At 36.5% G+C, this 19,354-nt stretch overlaps 1 protein-coding gene across 2 annotated transcripts in view; it reads right to left on the reverse strand.

Moving 5' to 3' along the window:
• Positions 1–1,457: 1,457 nt before the first annotated feature.
• The window catches only part of GUCY1A1 (guanylate cyclase 1 soluble subunit alpha 1), a 37,172-nt gene continuing 19,275 nt past the window's right edge, over positions 1,458–19,354 (reverse strand). For both annotated transcript variants that reach the window (XM_058803504.1, XM_058803503.1), the window contains exons 2-9: positions 16,017–16,414; positions 13,363–13,424; positions 11,698–11,756; positions 10,199–10,908; positions 8,274–8,759; positions 7,607–7,750; positions 5,582–5,736; positions 1,458–4,409 (exon numbers count right to left, since the gene is read on the reverse strand). In XM_058803504.1, the coding sequence (XP_058659487.1) occupies positions 4,208–4,409; positions 5,582–5,736; positions 7,607–7,750; positions 8,274–8,759; positions 10,199–10,908; positions 11,698–11,756; positions 13,363–13,424; positions 16,017–16,265 (2,067 nt within the window). In that variant the 5' untranslated portion in view covers positions 16,266–16,414 and the 3' untranslated portion in view covers positions 1,458–4,207. The remainder of the gene's footprint in view (positions 4,410–5,581; positions 5,737–7,606; positions 7,751–8,273; positions 8,760–10,198; positions 10,909–11,697; positions 11,757–13,362; positions 13,425–16,016; positions 16,415–19,354) is intronic.

Raw genomic sequence — 19,354 nt, forward strand, 5'->3', positions numbered from 1 at the left:
CTCATTTACATTTCTGTTAGGAAACCACTGGCTTGACTTTGCTTTCAGCATCAAAAGTCTGCCGAGGGAGATGAGACACAACTTTATAAGGTTGTTTACTTCATTTCAGATTCTTTCACAGTTTATTATTTCTTTGACTGGCTTTCCAGATTACATTCCACCCTAAATGCATATTTAACATTCAGATCCTACTGCTTGTGCTCTGAAGAATATGTGTCTTTAAACTGTTACATCTGGCCATAGCAAAGGTTCCAGACTCATCGATTATCTTTCTTCTTTTATTTGTGTTTCAGTATCAGACCAATGGTCACTAACCTAAGACAGTAGCTTTTACTCTCCCTCCATGCTCTGCAGAGAAGGACTGCCAGTGAACATATGCAAATAGGATTGGAAAATTAAAATAAAACCAAAACCAAACAAATCTTATATCTGATTATTTTCTTCCCATGCAGGTGCAAATAGCCACACAATCAGAGGTGGCTTTAGAAGTCTCAAAAGACTGTTATGGCACACACCTTGCAGACTTTAGAGGCAGGAAAGCAAGTCCTAGCTTTCATTTTAGAAAGTTATATTTGGTTTCTGCCAAGCTGACTTAAGAGAAACTGGAGCAGAGCTTTGAAAGCAACTCAGTACCTTGTACACTCTATGGCAAACAGCCACAAAAGTCTTTGCTGTTGCAGGAAGCAAATCTCCCACCGCTATCGCAGAACAATGGGCAGGCATTAAAAAAAATGTTAGCAGATGGAGTGGCCTGTAGGTTGTAGGATGGGTGGGGTTTGAAAAAGGGTCCCCTTGCCAAGATTCAAGAGCAACTCCCTTAATTCTGATGGCCTTTTGTTGGAAATACTGATTTTGCCCCATGTACTGTTAATTGCAGCTGTTTCTGGAAAGATTGCAAAAGAAAATGACGAGAGAAATAAACTGGGTTTGGGGGAGGTCTCAATTGTGCCTTCACAAGTTTTCCCAGGAAGAAGTAGATCTGTCCCAGGGGCTCAATTATCTGTGCACTTCACTGTTCTGTCAGTTTCCCTGACTCCCTTTGCTCTGGTTTTGCACAGTAGTTCAGAGAGAAGGAAAGCATCAGCTCCACACTAATTGCACTTCCTCTGACACCAGCAATGCAAATTTTTTCTGACATCCCCCTGAAATCTTATCAGGTCATGCCTGAATGAAATAAAATTAATTGAATTCTTTTGGTACAGCTTACAGTTTAGCTATGTCAGTGTTAAGATTCAAAGGACCCACTTTTTATTTCAAGGGCCATTTACACTTCTTTGGCAAAGAAACTGCAGTAATAAAAATGCATCTTCCATCACATAGTGTAAGTGTGAACAGGAATCAGCTACACAGAATCTTCATGAACTAATAAAATAAAATTTCACACGTAACAAAACTGTTTCTGGACATAATACTAAGGTATTTTTATATTCATATAAATAGCATTGCATAGCCTCCAAACATTTTCACAATATCATACACTATACTACAGAAGAGATCAACTTAAAAACAACTCTATTATTTTCTTCCAAAATGTCCAAGTATTGCATCAGCTAAACTGCCTTTCTTCTGTTTATTTCAACAACTTGCTCATTAGCTTTCTGATTCCTTTTGTTCAATTTAAATGAAATGATTAGTTAAAGGTGAAAAGAATATTTTAGATCTAAGTGAAAAGATCAATTCAAATATTTGTCCCTTGTTAAATACATATTTATTCTGAAAAAGAATTTAAACAGAGGAACAGTTTAATTTAGGTCTCTCAGTGAGACCTAAATTCTTAAATTATGTTTAAAGCTAAATGGACTTATGAAGGATTTATTTACAACACGTCTGAACACATGCACCTTTTAAAGCATTTTCATGAATTGTTGTCTTAAATATGTGCCTAAATCCTGTTTACTTCCCTTAGACTCAAGTATGTTGCTTTCTGTGCACACTAAAGCACTTCAGCAGAATTCCTCCTGGAAGGCTGTTACCTAAGGAAGGTTATCAAGAACTGCCATGATGAGCATCCTATCTGATGACAGATTTATATGGAATTTGGCTTTGAGCATGGCCCTCATCCAGTCAGCAATAGTTGTCTTCTAGGAACAAAAGGCAATTCCCTCCTAAATGTAATTCCCATTCGGTCTGTGAAATAAATCCTTTTTATTTATAAGTCTACTTATTTCTTAACCAGGATGGATAGATTCATACTGACCTCAGTAATTTCTGGTTTAATAACATAAGCCTACTGAACTGTCAGGAGTCAAATACTCCCCTATATTCTATATCCAGGGGTACCCACACAGCACTGCTAGTAACCTCTGGGTATTTGTCTCAATAGAACAGAACTATCTGACCAATATAATATTGTAAAGATCAGTTTCCAAGATTTGCATAGGTCTTGTTTCCTTGAAACACTGGGGTCCAAAGTGTGACAAATACATGTGCCTGTATATATGTGTGTGTGTATATATATACATATAAATATACATATATATACATATATGTGCATATATATATATATTTATATATATATAAAACTTTCTGGTTCCATTTTTGTGCCACAGAACTATTTCTAAGCATCTTGGATGGATATAGTAGACCTGAGAAAGGATTTAATGGTTCAAGTTTTGTTCAAATGCTCCTTACAGGAAATCTGAATTGAAATATGTCTTTAAAACATTTTTAATTCTAGTCTCTTTTAAGGTCTTTTCTCAAGATTCTGATGCCACATGTATGAGTTTCTACCAAACACGAGTAGGATTAAATGGTTTATTGAGCTTCAGAATGTACCAGTCAAGATCAGAAAATGAACAAAATTGTATCTTAGTCTAATAAAATTGCTCCCTGTAAATATTAAGAGACCAAAATCTGATTTAGTGGTTTGAAGAGACATTTATGGCTTGATATGCCAAACACCAGGAGCTGAAGAAGTCATAATAATAATACCTGATACAAATGGGAGTAGTAGTATGTGCATAAGCGATGCAGTTCTCCAGCCTGTAGTTGGGATCAAACTGTACAGCACAGAGGAATTTCTGGGCAGACGGACATGCTAATCAGAGGCAGAATCCTCAACTCAGAACTCTTAACTAACTCTATTCTGCCAGTTCCACAGGCAAAGCCTTTAGGATTCTCCACTCATATTCCATCAGCCACAACAGAAAAGTTTGTACTGTAGTAGTACTAATCTTTGTAAATGTGCTCAGATGTTTAAAAGCATCTCTTTTCACCTGAAAATTCCCCTGGCAACTTCAGACCGAGTATGTGATGGGCATTTCCATAGCACCTCACACCCACATTGCATCCTCAGATAAGGATCAGAGATTTAAGCTGGTGTGCTTCCATTCCATACAGTCTAACTGGAATTCCATTTCTAAGCAAACATTCCAAAGCATATTTTATTACACTTCTGTTAAAACATTTCAAATTTAATTGACAACAAAAAGAAAACATTTATTGCTGTAATACATAATAACAAGTGGATAGTATTATTTTTAAGTACTTTAAAAACCCTAAGAACTAAAATAGTTTGATGATAACAGAGATGTTAGTATGTGATTATACAGTATTTTAATCTATATTCATTTTATACACAAAATAAAGTTCATGAAACAGTAAGCAGCAACTCTGCTATGCATGTGTATTAGCTACAATTATCAGCCTGATCCAGAAAATGCTGAGCACCCTCATACTTTGACCAGCCAGTGTGAGAAGATGGTCAGCAGCCTTCTAGGATGGGGCCCAAATGATGCACTAGGAGTATGTGATGGCAGTGACATACTTTAATATTTTAATGGACATTTTCTTATGGAATCTCTAAGAAAATACATTTTCATAGTCATTGATAAGCACCAGCTCACAACACTGCATGTGGCTGCATCACTTGCACATTACATTTCCTGACAAACTGCATATACAATACATCTAGAATTCTCAGTATAGAGAGAACTGTAGCACTTACAAATTACCACAGGGAAAATACAGTTTATAGTAGCATTTCCAACAGTGACATTGCAACATTACTTTAGCGATTATGTTCCTTATGCAAAGGAGAAATAAAAAGTAGTCAGTGACATACTTCCTGAAATTTTAATACTGGCTTTCAGGTGTTAACAATCTAAAGTGCTTTCATGTTTCATACAGTTTTAAAAATTTTCAATTTGTACCAAAAAAAAAATCCAAATATTTATAAATTTATTCTATACATTTGTGAATGTACAATTTAGTCTATTCCTGTTTCCTCACCAAAAAAATTGGCATTGCCATCTCCCAAATCTCTCTTTTGAAACCAAGTCTGTGAGTTTGTTCCTTGATTATAAGCATCCAGAAAATAGCAAATTCCAGGGATATCACTTGGAAAATTTGGTGGAAGCTCCTCTCTTGAGCGTGGTGTGAACACAAAACCTGGGTATTCCTTTAATAACCTAAAACAAAAATTAAACATATTGATTAAAATCAACCAGTCACTAAGAACTAAGCAGATATTCAATAACTCTTCATATATGGCAGGGAGAATCCAATTTAATTTTTATAGTTATTTACTGGAAATATAAAAAATAGTGTTTACTTGGTAACCTTGAAAGCCTAATTAAGTGTGCATCAGTGCAAATAACAGTTTCTCCTCTTTTTTTTTTTTTTGTCTTGGTAATGTTTTGCACATAGGTGCTATGTTTGTTGTAATTTTTTTCAAGAATTATTTAGTGCTAAAAGCTTGCTCACATCCGCACATCAAATGCACCATAATTAGTATTTCAAAGAAGGGAATACTGTGAACCTTATTAAACTATTCAGACCCTCTTATCAATTTTAATATTATTTGCTTTTTCACATGTTGAAACAGAGACTGCTCTCTGTAGGGATAAATGTTGGTTAACTCATACCAAAGCTTTCAAACAATTACTGACATATACAGCAGTTGTGCAAGGTGCCAAAACGTTATGCGTGTGTCTTTAGAATTGGTGAATGAATCAAAATTTTAAAAAGACATGAAACAAAAAGGAGGTTAACACCTCATTCAGTAAGAAAAAAAAAAAGAAACTCTATAACAACAATAGTTTACCAATTAATCAACATGCCTACTTTTTAGGGGTATGATTCAAAATGATTTTCCATATGAGTGGAATGGAAAAACAATCACTGTTGGCCAGCACTGCTTATGTTGACATACACAAGCACTGGTGATGCTAATGCTCTCTCTGCATTTTCAGAGTGCATGAGCAAAAGGGTTACTTTCTCTGTGCTCTAATACCTGTGCTGCTTTTTCTAAATCACCTATCCAAAATCATCTTAAGCTTGGCACCATCTATGTCACATAACACATGCTGCAGGGGATGTCAGGAAAGATCCTCTGCCAAGTTCTCTGTCTGATGCTGGATGCAGAACCTTGCCACAAGGCATTATCAGATATGTGGCAGTGGGTACAAGCTAAGTAAGAAAAACAGATCACAGTCCAGGCTACACTGAGGGTAGCAGAGCTTCCTTAAAAGTAATAATAATTTATACTTTTGCTTATTTTCCCCAGCCAAAAAAACAACAAGAAGATAACAGACTACTACAGTAACTACTGCAGGTGGACATTTTACATACTGCACTGTACCTGTAAGTCGTTGGGCTGACATTTATTTTTCTAGGTATACTGCAAGATTCAAACTTATTGGCAAGGGTCACATTATTTCCAAAAAGGCAATAACGAGGCATTTTAACCCCAACAACTCCAGCAAAGACAGATCCAGAATGAAGGCCAATACGCATCTTTAAACAAAAGAAAGAAAACAGCACTTTTAGGTAAAATAGAACTGGTAAAGTCAATTTTATAAATTATTCTTCATTAAAAAATATAAAGAAAGAATGAGCTATGAAAATAAACAGGGTTAGCAGAGTCTCCTTAAAATATCTGTACTCTGGTCATTACTGCTCATGGAGAAGGAACTAGCTGAAGTTTATCTTGTTCTGCATTTTTAGTCAATAATCCTACCATATCAAAATGTGAACTGCTGTGAACTTAGCTCATACTCAGATCTTTGACTCTTACTTAACTGCTGCTGGTTTTTTTATGGTTCTTTTTGTTAGGTTTTTTTTCTGAGCTGTGTTCTTTTTCTCATGTGCATTATACATGTGTAGAGGTGTTTTCTTCAGAACAGCATTCTGACTAAATAATGGTATGATGCCAGGAACCTTGTATGTCTACTCTGCATACTACTCTTTACATACCAAGAGAGTATCATACCAGTACGAAGAAGTTGCAGTTCCTAACTTTGAGTGTAAAAGTAGAAAAACCTGCAACAATACCAAAATCCACCCACATTGAAAAGATGGCTGAAATATGTTCATCAAAATGCAAGTCTGATTCAAAGTATGCCATTTGCAGTCACACCGTTTTTTCTTGGCAATTGATATGTAAAATGACAGTAGATTGTGTGACAAATGTATTGCTTTGCACAATATACAATGTTTTCATGAAGCATTTAATTAAAATAGATGCATGCTTTCATTAAAAATATAGTTTCCTTCTTAGAAGCTTCTGGTTAGGTACTTACACAATATTACATTTTATCCTTATTTTAAAATAGTTTCAAAAATGTAGTACTAGCATTTGCATGTAAATTATACACCTGTTATAACATTGTCAGGGTGTTTCCAGATTTTTAAAGTGTAACTTAATTTGATACTGCTAAATACAAAAAGAACAATATTTATTTATAATTCAATACTGCTGTTCTGTGTGATAAATGTGGAGCATATAATCCTCTTAATAACCATTTTCTTTTTCTTGGAATACAAGTATTCCTTAATTTAAAATTAAAAAAAAAAAAAAAAAACAAAAAAAAAACCAAAAAAAACAAAAACCACTAAGCTTTCTGGAGGAACAATGAACAGATAAATGTTAAAAATTAGGAAATGAAAGACATAATGAACTGAGACACCTCTATTAAAAATAACAGGATGGCTATTCCAGGCCATTTGAAGTACATTGAAGGTCCACAACATAATTTTTCATGCACACAGACCTTTCTTTTTCTTTCTCAGTAGGACATAATCCTATATGAAAATTTCAGTACATGTGTAAGTTCTCACTGAAAGGAAGCCATAAATATAATTACCACTGAATTTAACAGTTGCTTTGACAGCATTAACACCATTATCTTATGGTGGTTCGGTATCTGACTGTGAAACAAGAGCAGCAATGGAATCCTCCAAAGCTGTGTGGATTACTACAATCAGAACGTCTTTGGGCATTCATATTCATAGCTTCTGCGTCAAAAGACCTGCAGTCTAATTTGGAAAGAGGATTAGTCATTTCCTTAGAAAAGAGACTATTCCATGCCACTGACAGTTTTATTGCAACTGAGACAAGAACTGCAGCATGTCAGATTGCACCTATTCCCTTCACTGCATTTGTCTTTTAAGTTGATTTTCATATCTCTATTTCACCTTTACCACTCTACAAAACTCTCATCCACAAATCTAAAAAGGTCAGCTTCTCCAGCCACAGTCACTTGATTCCCCAAATTCCCTAAGTTAATGCAATGATGGGAAAATTCCTTGAGACAAAATCCCAGAAAGCAATTAAACAAACAAAAGAGCTCAGTTTAACCAAAGAAAATACAATAAAATATATGACCTTGATTGGCTCTCCATGGGGAGACACCACCTCGTCTGACAGTTCCATCATCTTCAGGGCCATCAGTGCTATTTGAACAGCATGTGTTTCACTTTCTTTGTGCAAGCCTCCAGCAACACAGTAGGCATCTCCAATAGTCTCCACCTAAAACAGACATATTTGTTCCTTACACTTAGATTGTTTGATAAATATAAAAGAACTGCCTAAGTTCTTTCAGTAAGAATTTAGTAAAACATAATTCTTGAGTAAGTCTTAGTTTTCCTGCAAAATTATGTAAGTACTGGACAAATCTTGCAGTATCATGCAAAAGGAAAAATTACACAACTTTTATTTATTGCTGGGCATAATTCTAAAATAGTTTTCCTTTTTCATTTACAGTCAGGCACCCCCAGCTACATTAAACACCTGTTTACTCCAGAGTCACAACACCGTCATTGAAATTAATTTTTAAAATTAACTGTTAAGTTTTGATGGGTTTTTTTTCTTGGCTGAATTAACAGCTGTTTGTGTTCACCATTTTTGTTTGTTTGTTTTGTGATTTATTTTGTCTTTCATTTGAAAAAGGTTTATAGCAAAATAATTTTTGGACTTCTGTTATTTTTGTCCCACTTATTCTTAATTTCCTTTCCTGCCCCAGAATCCCAAAGAAAAGCAATGAGTGGTGTACCTTGTAGACATCTAGCTCTCCACATTGGTAATCAAAGCGAGTATAAAGCTCATTAAGCATGGTGATAACCTGCATAGGTGAGCATTGGGAACAGATGGCAGTGAATCCAACAATGTCAGAAAACAGCATTGTGACATTATTAAATTTCTTGGCTTGTACAACTTGTCCCTGCCACAGCTGCTGAGCAACCTCTCCAGGAAAAATTGAAAACAGAAGATCTACAGTCTTCTTCTTCTCCTCTTCAAGTGCTTGATGGGCCTGCTCAAGGGTTGCTTTTAGCTTTCCTAACCTCTTCTTCAGTCCATCCTGGGCTCTGGCCTGCTCTCCTATCAGAACAACATCTCTTAAAGCATTGTGAATGGGAATATCAGAGAGGTACAATCCACGTCCTGTAAAATCTTCTAGTCTGTCCACACAGGGAGATCCCAAGAATAGAATGGCACTGGATTCAAAAATATAGATCATTTGGCCTTTAAGATCCATTACCTGAAACAGTTAAAGAAACAAGAATTCACACAAAACATACAAGGCAATGGTCTAGAAGTGAGAAATTTTAGAGAAAATACACTTCGCTAAAATGTAAGAAAATCAAGACTGGCCCATAATCCTTACATTTTTATTTAGTTGCCTAGAGAAATCATGGGGTGCTGAATCACAGAGCCATCAAGTAAGTTCATTTTTATTTAGTCTTCTGGTACAAGAGGACCCCAACTTAAGGATAAACCCCTAATTATGTCTGAGTATCAGTTTATCTTAGGGAGAAAAGAAAACTGAAAAGAATAATTTTGCGTATTATCAGCAATTGAAAAAATGTGCTACTATAGTGGCCTCTGAATTTCTACTAATAACTGGTTCATGCACCACTTTCTCCATAAGGTAAAGTGAGAAAATCTGCTTCAGTTTTATCACAGGATGTTCTATACTCACTGAAATTTAAAATTAAAGGCAGAAATGGCAGGAATATCCAATTTTAATAGTCTAAAAAGGAAAAATGTTTTATGTGAGGTGTTTTTATGTCCCTTCTTTATTCAATTGTGTAATGTGAAAGGTGCTGCAGAGCTTAGCTTAACATGGCTCTGAAAGACCACTTGTTTAATAAAATCTGTTCCTTACTAATAGACATTTGCATATGCAAGTACATGCAGAATCAAAGCCAACTCTACTACCCCTTGTAACCATTCTAGTGCAGAAATGGATCTGAGATGAAGTAGCTACAGCTTTTAATGGTAGCTACATTACTAACTGGGTAAAACTTCCTAACTGTTCCTCACTGAAGTTTTTGGAGTGTTGAGTCTGAGTTGGTAATTCATCCCGGAGTGCTTCAGGTGTAGAGAAGCTGGAATTTAGCTGGGAGCAGGAACAAATAAAAACAGTCATTGGACACGAGATGTTTTTTACTGTCCCAGGTCATTTGTCACAGACCCAGCTTCAGCAGAGATAGTTGTAATCCCATCAGCTGAAACTAAGTGGAACCTTTGGTGATTCTATCTGATGAAAACATCAGAGTATCAAAGATTCCAAAACACCAAAGGCTGAATGAGCACAGAAAACATCTGTTTATTTTCCCCAAACCTAGAACTGTTCCCAGATAACTCAGGGGCATTTTGTTAAAGCTTTTCCTGCCACTGTCTTTGTGCTGAAGATGCCCTTACTCTCAGCAGCATGGCTTTATTTCAGTATTTCAAATTATTGAAATGAATCAAATTTGCAGTCAGATTTTACTTCTGTAAAAGTCCTAAAGCAGAGTTTTGACTGAACACTGGCTTCAGAATCTGAATTACATTTGACTACGCTAATTAAATCATTATTATGCAGTTGTATCAGATGTAGATAATGCAAAATGCACCATGTTTTGTGGCTATTTTAACTCCATCTGAAGAAAAAAAAATTCCTGGTAGAAGTAATGGTGATAAAAAGTCTCTTACCATGGATGGTTTCATATCAGTATTATCCCATCTTCTAACTCGTACAGTAAACTGCATATTTAGCATGGTCATTATTGCACTAAAAGTGCAGCTTACTTTGGGGGTAAGAATTTCAAAATACTCTTCAAAATTTGGCTTAGCCTGGAATTCTCTCCTGGTCAAAAGTCTTCTTATCCCATTTCCAATTTGAAGAACTGACATGTCCTTGTCAAACATAAAATGAAATGGGAAAGTCTTACAGAACACAGAGGCAGGAATCACAAGTGAAGACTGTGGTTTACATGGAGATAAGGATGGTTTTGCACTTTTGACTTGTATAGAATACAGCAAATAAGGCTGATTAGCAAACTCAGTGCAGTCATTATGGAAACAAGGAGGCATGAGCATCACTTCCACTTCAGTTTCATACAAAATATGAGCTGCTGCTTTAATGATACCAGGTAGAATAAGACTTGTGATTTTCTTAGGAAAGAAATAATAAACATTTAAGAAGTCCTGATCTTTCTCCAGGCATAATATGGAGGCATCTTCAAGTCTGTCCCTTTTTCCTGCTTCTTGGCTGTGGCTACTCTGCTTCAGCAGAGTAGTGAAACTATTCAAGAAGTCCTTAAGGGTGCCTCCAATAACCCCTAATATGTGTTCATCCTCTTCATAGCATACTTTGAATAGCTCTTCACCAAGAGATTCCCGTAGAGACTCCACGGGAACACCTGCACAGAACCACATTTTAGTCAGAGCTGCACTCATCATCCTGAATCACAGACTAACCTCCCCATTTTTTTCCAAAACAAACAATCAATACCCTTCCCTGATACAGCATTGACACCTGAAGGCACTCTCATTTAGGAGTCCTGGAAACAAGGCCTGGAAATGGGGGGATGATTGGTTGTGGTTTAGAAAGACCCAAGATTCAGTGTTCTTTGTAGAGATGTAAGACAAAATGGATGCGAGTTTTCGCACAAGATTTAACTCAACTCCCTTAGTTTGGTCTAAAGGAGTAAAATAAGTTTAAAAACTAACACACAAATAAAATAGGATCTGCTGATCTAAGTACTATGTGTAATCCAGTACATTAAATAACCCTGGGAATATTCTGGAGCACTGAGGACAATTGGCACTGAATGGCTCACATCATTGCTAGTAAATTTGTTTTACCTAGATAGCTGCATGCAAACTGACTGCTGGAAATATTCCATTTCTCCAAATGTTACAGGGAATCCTTTGAAAAAGTATTATCTCTCGCAGACCAGCTGTGTGCCTGGACCAGTTAAACAGTTTAAGTGTACTTATATTCAGTTCCAGGAAATGTTAATTTACTATTACAGATGTAGCCAGAGTTACATATTAAAAATTATAGCGTTCTCTTCTGACATACAACAGTCCTCAGAATATGAAGTAACAAATTAGTAACAATACTAATTTATATAAAATATATTTTATAGATATATATAATAGATACTCTATTTATTTATATATATTACTAAACAAGCTTAAATTACCTGCTGCATTAGCATGATCACTGATTATTTTTTCAAAATCTTCTCTATCACCAGTTTTTCTGCAAAGATCATAAAAATATAATAAAACCCCTGAATTATCAAGATAAATGTGGTAAAGACAATAAGTATAGAAGTTACCTCGTCTTTAAAGTGTATAGACTCAGTTCTGCTGATCAAATAATAAGTTCTTAATTAATTCAAAAGGGGGTCTTGGTAGGATCTTAGATTATCCTATGCATTTCTGGTAAATTAAAAGTTTTGTGGTCTGATAAAAGTTTTGTGGTCTGAGCTCATATTGTGGATTTCAGTCAAATGCTATTGCCTGTCATTGTAACAGTCCTGGTTTTTTGTTTGGTTTGTGTTTTTATCTTGAAGCCAAAACTAAATTTCCTAACACATTGTAAAATATAATTGGCATTTATATTCAAGCATTTTTTGGAATTACAGTGTATTTAATTCAAAAGAGGCCAGAACATATTTTTGCATTGAGAGGAAAAACAAATAACAACTATTAACTCCAAAATTACTTGTTCATTGTTAGTAATGAAGATATGTGACACAAAACTGCAGTTCTCTGAGGACAATAAATGTCAAACTGAATGTTTGACTCCAAGTTATGAGAAAGGCTTATAGCTTAGATTAATCTTCATATAAGCAATAAATGCCTGATACATGCCTTCTGAATTTCTTCACTTGGAATATCATAGGTATATTTATAGGCAAAAACAACACAGACACTTAGATTTGTTTTACATTGGCATTATTGCCTCCTTCAGAATATCACAGTAATTTTTTCTTTTCAACTGATACTCCAGGGAAGCAACACATAATTAAAGAATGGGAAAACATTCATAGCAATAAGCCAGTCTGCAATTGCAAAGCACATCTGACCCGCTATCTTTGGTTCAGTCAATGTATGTAAAGTGCTTTAAAAATATCAAGTATAATTTAAAAGATACACTGCAATTATCTATTCTTATCATGGTGAGCAACAGTGTAGTTTCCAACTTGATTATTTTTCTTCACTTCAGAAAGCAGATTTAAACTGATGGTTTTATTTTTTCAGATGCATTCAATAAACAGAATCATCAGAGTATCATGAGATGGAAAGAAATTCTAACTCCCTACAAGGCTCAAATGATTAATATTGGATACTAAGAAGTGCTGAAAATTGAGCTGAGTTCCTCAGAAGCAGAAACCAGAAGCCATGTGAGCTCAGGAAAACATCCAAGTCAGTATCTGTAGTGTAAGAGTGTTCACTGTATCAGAAACCAAATTATTTTGTATAATACTAATAGTATTTCAGAATCTTTCCCTGGGATCTTAGAAACTCTGAGCTAGATCCATATACAACCAATCTATTGCTCCATCAATGCCAAGCTGTCTCTGAGCTCCTCCAAAGTCCTTGCCTGCTTTGCTTCCCTGTACAATTTGTCCATTAAGTCAACTTTGTGAATGATGTCAATATTTGTGAATATTTTAAAATAAACTAAATCATTACTAGCTTACTTTACATGAAATGTTACACACCAATTTGACAAGATAATTGAATATAAATTCCAGAAGTCTTGATTCCTGGTCACCACCCCATTCCTGTCTGAAAAACATTATTGCACTGATACAATATTATTGCAGTGTAGTTACAAACCCATTACACTTACATACCTGGTTTCTTTTATTCTGTGTTTTGCAAGTGTTCTCTGCAGTGCAAGATTAAGCCTTTCAAACTGGGGAAAAAAATAAGTATGTCATATGTATATATGTCATTGCTGAAAATTTAATCATGAGGTAACATTTTTATACACAGAATTTCTTTGCCATCCTTGGGACTAACAACTTTCATTCAAGACAGTATTGTTGTTAAAAACAGCATGTCTCTTCTGTGGTTATGGGGTTTACTTTATGTTCATCTCTTCAGCTCCAGTACCACTGTAATTAAAATTAAAAAGTTAAGCCCCTCAGTAATTAAAGCCCCTCACTTCATGTGCACCAGTGGTAGTGTATTTTAAAAACAGTGATCTTCTTCAGCTCCAAGCTTTCAGGTGGCAGTAAAGACAGTGCTGCTAAGAAATAACTAACACAGCTCTCTATTATTACAAATCCCAGCCCCCAAAAAAACACAAATTAATACAAAATTATTTTAAAGAAAAGAATAATTTTCACTGTGTATGCCACGACATCCTCCAAATGAAAATCTAGTCATTGTAGACAGCCTTTATTAAAGGATTCTCTAATAAAAGAAACTTTAGAGCATAACAAATATTTGCCTTAAAATACTTCAATCCCATGATTCCATATCCCTTTTGCAGTTCCTAATTGGAACAGATGGAACATTTTCCAAATATGTGTATTTCAAATTGTTAGGGCCAGTAAAGCTGTCATATGTATGTAGTCTCTGATATTCAAACCCCAAACTTCCCACACAGACAGGGTCATAGAATAGTACTATACTGGCATGACAGAATTCAGCTGTGAGGCTTCCTGTGGCCTGGCTTTTCTTTGGCTCTCTTTCCCTAAAGAAACTAGCAGCTTTTACTGCATCTTTTACTTTTGTATTTCCAGGAGGAAAGGTTGCACAACCAAAGAAAATATCACATGAAAGAAAGACATATTCTGTAAATGTTCTCCAAGGAAAAATCTAAAGTGAATTAGATGCATATATACATATCTATATATGAATATATAGAACATGTATATGAACACAACATAAATTACATCTGTGTAGAAACCAATACAGTAAGTGGAACGCCATCCAATCCATTACTTATAAATGAGCAATGTTCTCCATATTTCTGTAAAGAAAGAAGCAAATTAATCAACAACATGCACTACATTATATCCCAAATTTAATCAAAAAGTTGTCTGGAAGCACTTTGTCCTGGACTTCCAAGCACAGCTCACTGTCTCCATGAGAAGCACACAGTTCAACAGAGGTCATGATGCAGCTCCATTTTGGAGCTTCCAGTTGGAAGGAAGATGATGTTACTCAATGACATTTAGGTAAGGTAAATTTTCTAAGCAATGAAAAATATGTTTCTAAACAAGCAAGGCCCTTTTATGGAAAAATAGGATTAGGAAAATGCTTAGGGCTTGAACCTAAATCAGCATGAGAACAGACCTGGACAAAGTTCTGATGCATATGACTTGAATAATTGTAAATAAAAACAATGATAACCTTGTATTTCAGTGGTTCCTAGGCTACACGGCCATAATATCTTTGCTTTGCCAAGCTTTGTCCCATATGATGAACTAGCCTATCATAATTATGTAATAGGCAACTGCATACATTTATACCACTCTTTAAAGAGGAAAAAAATACCAGTTATTAAAAATCCCCTGAACAACTATATACTAGAAAAGCAATGCAGCAATCATGACATCCTGGAAAGGGTGCTTTGCCAGTTCATTTTTGGGTTACGAGTATTTTCCTTTATAAATTTAGAGATCAGTTTAAAGGTTTAAAGGGATGCATTCCATCTGTATAAATGCAGCAGAGGTAAAAAGATCTGCATAACCAGATCTGCAAATAGATTTAAAAAAACTCCGGCACTTTAAGTAAGATACACCAAATGTCCAAGTAATGGAATTGTAATTAAATGAGTGTACAGAATTGTCCATTTGCTATTTCCAGTCCCGATATGTCAGTCAGTTCCTTCAAACCTCCCACTGAATTTGAGACAAGGCCAAGAGCTGGATGTCAGAGAGCTGCATTTTTCATGTTCTTTTTACAGAGATAAACCATGGTATTCATCTCCTCTCAAGCAAGCCTAGGCCTGTTTTCAGTTAAGTTGAGCAGAGACATAAGAATATCTTTGTGGTAAATACGAACAGTAATGGTTTTAAAAATAGCATGACAGGAGGTTAGTATCACAGCAGATGGAAACATCTATTTTAATTTTTTTGTGATAATGACTAATGCACTTAGCAGTTTGGATTCAGTTAGGTGAACTGATGAGATGACCACATAATTTACATAATTAGGTATCAAGGCTGAATTACTATTACTATATCACTATGTTAAAAAATAGTACAAAAATAGATGGATTTAAAAAGAACAATTAAAAAGATCAGTGTAAGGGTGCAAATGCAAGGCAAAAATAAGGGAAATACATTAGAAGGAATGATGTTTATGACACAGATTGTGGCAAAATTATGTCCAGAAGGAATGGAAGTGGATTTAAACTAGGGAGAACTACAAAAGAACACAAACTTTTAAGTTAAAGCAACTTTCTAAGGGCTTACATCTAAAGGCAGGCATAGAATGCTTTTTTAACATTTATAGTTAAATGCTATTAAAGTTTTATTTAGTACCTATTTACCTCAGGAAAGATTAGTTTGCAGATGCTTTCAGTTAGTGTGTGCAGGTACACTCTACTTCTGCTCGTTTTCCTTTGTGGAAGGTTTCCTTGACCATCTTTTTCATGGACTTCTTTGCAGATGGGCAAAGCTGCTCTAGAGCTGTTTTCTGTGCAGTCCTTGTCATGTTCCTCAGTAATGTGACCTTGAGTCAGTAAGGAGAAAGGACATTCTCCTGTGATCTTCAAGTCTTTCAGTTTTGTACAGAACATACTGTACAAAGTCTCTCTCTTGAGATTAGGAGTACTTAGCTCTGTGTTTACTAACAAGAGCAGAAGATGCCAGAATAATAAGTTGATAAGGCAACCACTGTGGAAGGCTATTGGTAGCTATAAATCACCACAGGAAAAATTTTCTGCCCCTACAAAACAAGAAAGAAAAAAAGAATTACAAACATTTATTTTCTCTTTTAAAATCTTATGATGTGCTGGTTTTATCTTAAGTGCATTAAAATAATGACTTTTTGAGGACTTAGCTCAAGAAAGCACTTAGTCTTGTCCCATTTTAAGCATGTAGTATCTACTGACTTTAGTGCTTTGTGTAACTCAAGCTGAGTGCATGGTTAAGTTTTGTACGAGTTGGGACTCAAGTGATAAAGGCAGAGGACTTGTCTTACCCGACACATATTTGGTCACATTGATGGATGAGGTTTCTGAAAGTTGAATTCCAATGAGGAAACCTTTTTCTTTATAAGTAACTATTAAAAACTATCTCACATGAAACAGATTAGTTGTGAATACTTAAATCTAAATTTACTTGATGTCCAAGATATCCTTTATGTAACAGAGAAACATATGTGTGTGTACTTAAACAGTAAACCAACCAAGACCAAAGGTTAGAGTCTCTTGTAAAAACAACTGACTGGTGACAACTCACATCTTGGGAATTTGACCACACAACTGCAGTTGCTTGGAAACACTAAGGGATTTTTATGCTTTTGAAGGTGGTATTTTCCAAACAACACATTAAACTTTTAATTTTAATAGTGGTTCCATTTGTTACAGGGCCAAAGCCCAGCTAGAACTTAATCTGACTACTGCTGTAAAACACAAAAATGTTTTTACAAATACATCAGCAACAAAAGGAGGGCTAAGGAGAATGTCCATCCTTTACTGCACGCAGGAGGAAATATAGTGGCAAAGGACAAGGAAAAGGCTGAGGTACTCAATGCCTTCTTTGCCTCAGTCTTTAACAGTGAGAGCAGTTGCTCACAGGACACCAAGACCCTGGGCTGGAAGACAGAGACAGAGAGCAGAATGATGCTCCTATAAACCAGGAGAAAATGGTCAGTGACCAGCTACACAATATAAGATACACAAGCCCATGGGGCCAAATGGGATTTACCCAAAGATCTAAAGGCAACTGGCAGAAGAGATCACCAAATCATCTTTCATTTACCAGCAGTCTTGGCTAATTGGGCAGGTCCCAGTTGACAGGAGGTCTGTTAAGATAATGTCCATCCACAAGAAGTCAGAGGGAGGATATCATCTTGCAGCCTGACTTCAGTCAGGCTCAGTCAGCCAGGGAAGGTCATGGAGCAGATCATCTTGAGTACCATCACACAACACATGCAGGACAACCAGGGGATCAGGCACAGCCAGCATGGGTTTAGGAAAGGCAGGACCTGCCTGACAAGTCTGGTCTCCTTCTATGACAAGGTGACCTGCTTAGTGAATGAAGAAAAAAGATAAAATCTACCCAGACTCAATTAAAGACTTTGACACCATTTCCCACAACATTCTGGAGAAACTGGCAGCTCATGGCTTTTACAAGAATATCCTTTGCCAAGCAAAGAACTGGCTGGATGACTAAGCCCAGAGAGTACTGGTGAATGGAGTTACATCCAGTTGGCAGCCAGTCACTAGTGGGGCTCCCCACAGCTCAGTACTGGGGCCAGACCTGGTTAATATCTTTATCAATGACCTGGACAAGGGGATTGAGTGAACCCTCAGTCAGTCTGCAGGCAGCACAAAGATGGGTGGGAATGCTGGGGGATCTGCACAGGATGGATCTGAGGCCAATCATATGAGGTTCAATAAGCAAAGTGATTATCCCTGCCCTTGGGTCACAAGAGCCCCATGCAGTGCTACAGTCTGAGGGAGAGTGACTGGAAAATCGCCTGGCAGAAAAGGACCAGGTGCTGGCCATGCTGGTCAACAGCAGCTGAACATGAGCCACTGAGTGCCCAGGAGGCCAAGAAGGGCAATGGATCCTGGCCTGGATCAGCAATAGTGGCCAGCAGGACCAGGCAGTGATCATCCCTCTGTACTCAGCATTGGTGAGATCACACCTTGAACCCTGCATCCAGTTCTGGGCCCCTCACTGAGGTGCTGGAGCATGTCCAGAGAAGGGCAATGGATCTGGGGAAGGATCTGGGGTAAAAGTTTTATAAGAAGCAGCTGAGGAAGCTGGGTGTGTTTATCCTGAAGAAAAGGAGGCTCAGCCAAGACCTTACTGCTTCTAAAAGGAGGCTGTAGCAAGCTGAGGATCAGTTTCTTCTCTCCAGTAACAAATGTCAAAGAAGAATCAGCCTCCAGTTTTAACAAGGGAGGTTTAGACTAGATATTAAGAAACATTTCTTCAAAGAAAGGGTGCACAAAAATTGGAACAGGCTGTGCAGGGAAGCAGTAGAATCATCATCCTTGGAGGTATTTAAAAGATGTGTAGATGTGGCACTTAGGGACACGGTTTAGTGAAGATGATTTATTTCAGTCAGGCAGTCTGAAAAAGGCTCTTTCTTTAATTTTCTATTGACTGTATCTCATTGAATCAGATCCTCTCATCCTCATATAATACTCTTAAAAAATAATCCTCGAGAGCTTCTGGCAACTCTGGAAGCAGCTAAGTATTACATTTTTCTCTTTGGAGATACAACAACTACTTCTCTCAAAGGCACTACGGCTTTAATAAGCCTGTGGATAACACCATTTGTTTCTGCCCCTGAGACACCCTAAGGGCATTTGGGGTCACACGGCAACTGTATCAGGGTTAAAAATAACTAATTCCCTGATACAGGTTATCAGCTCCTGCTTTTGAAACAGCTGGAATGAATGGCACAGCAGAGGAATGCTGCAGACACAGCACAAATGGCACGGAAAAAAGGAGAAACAGACAGGGTCTACTTTGATTGGACCTGCTGCTGAGAAAAATATTTGGCAGAAAAGCCCCTTTAAAGCATGCTGTAATACTGATGGTGTCAGGCCAGGCTCTAGGGGACATCTATCAAAATTAACGTCTTATTTTAAGAATCAATAAACACAATGCTAAGAACAAGAGGCTGAAGAATGTTTACATAACATTT

The sequence above is a fragment of the Ammospiza caudacuta genome, chromosome 4 (assembly GCF_027887145.1).
Source record: "Ammospiza caudacuta isolate bAmmCau1 chromosome 4, bAmmCau1.pri, whole genome shotgun sequence".
Taxonomy (NCBI): Eukaryota; Metazoa; Chordata; class Aves; order Passeriformes; family Passerellidae; genus Ammospiza; species Ammospiza caudacuta.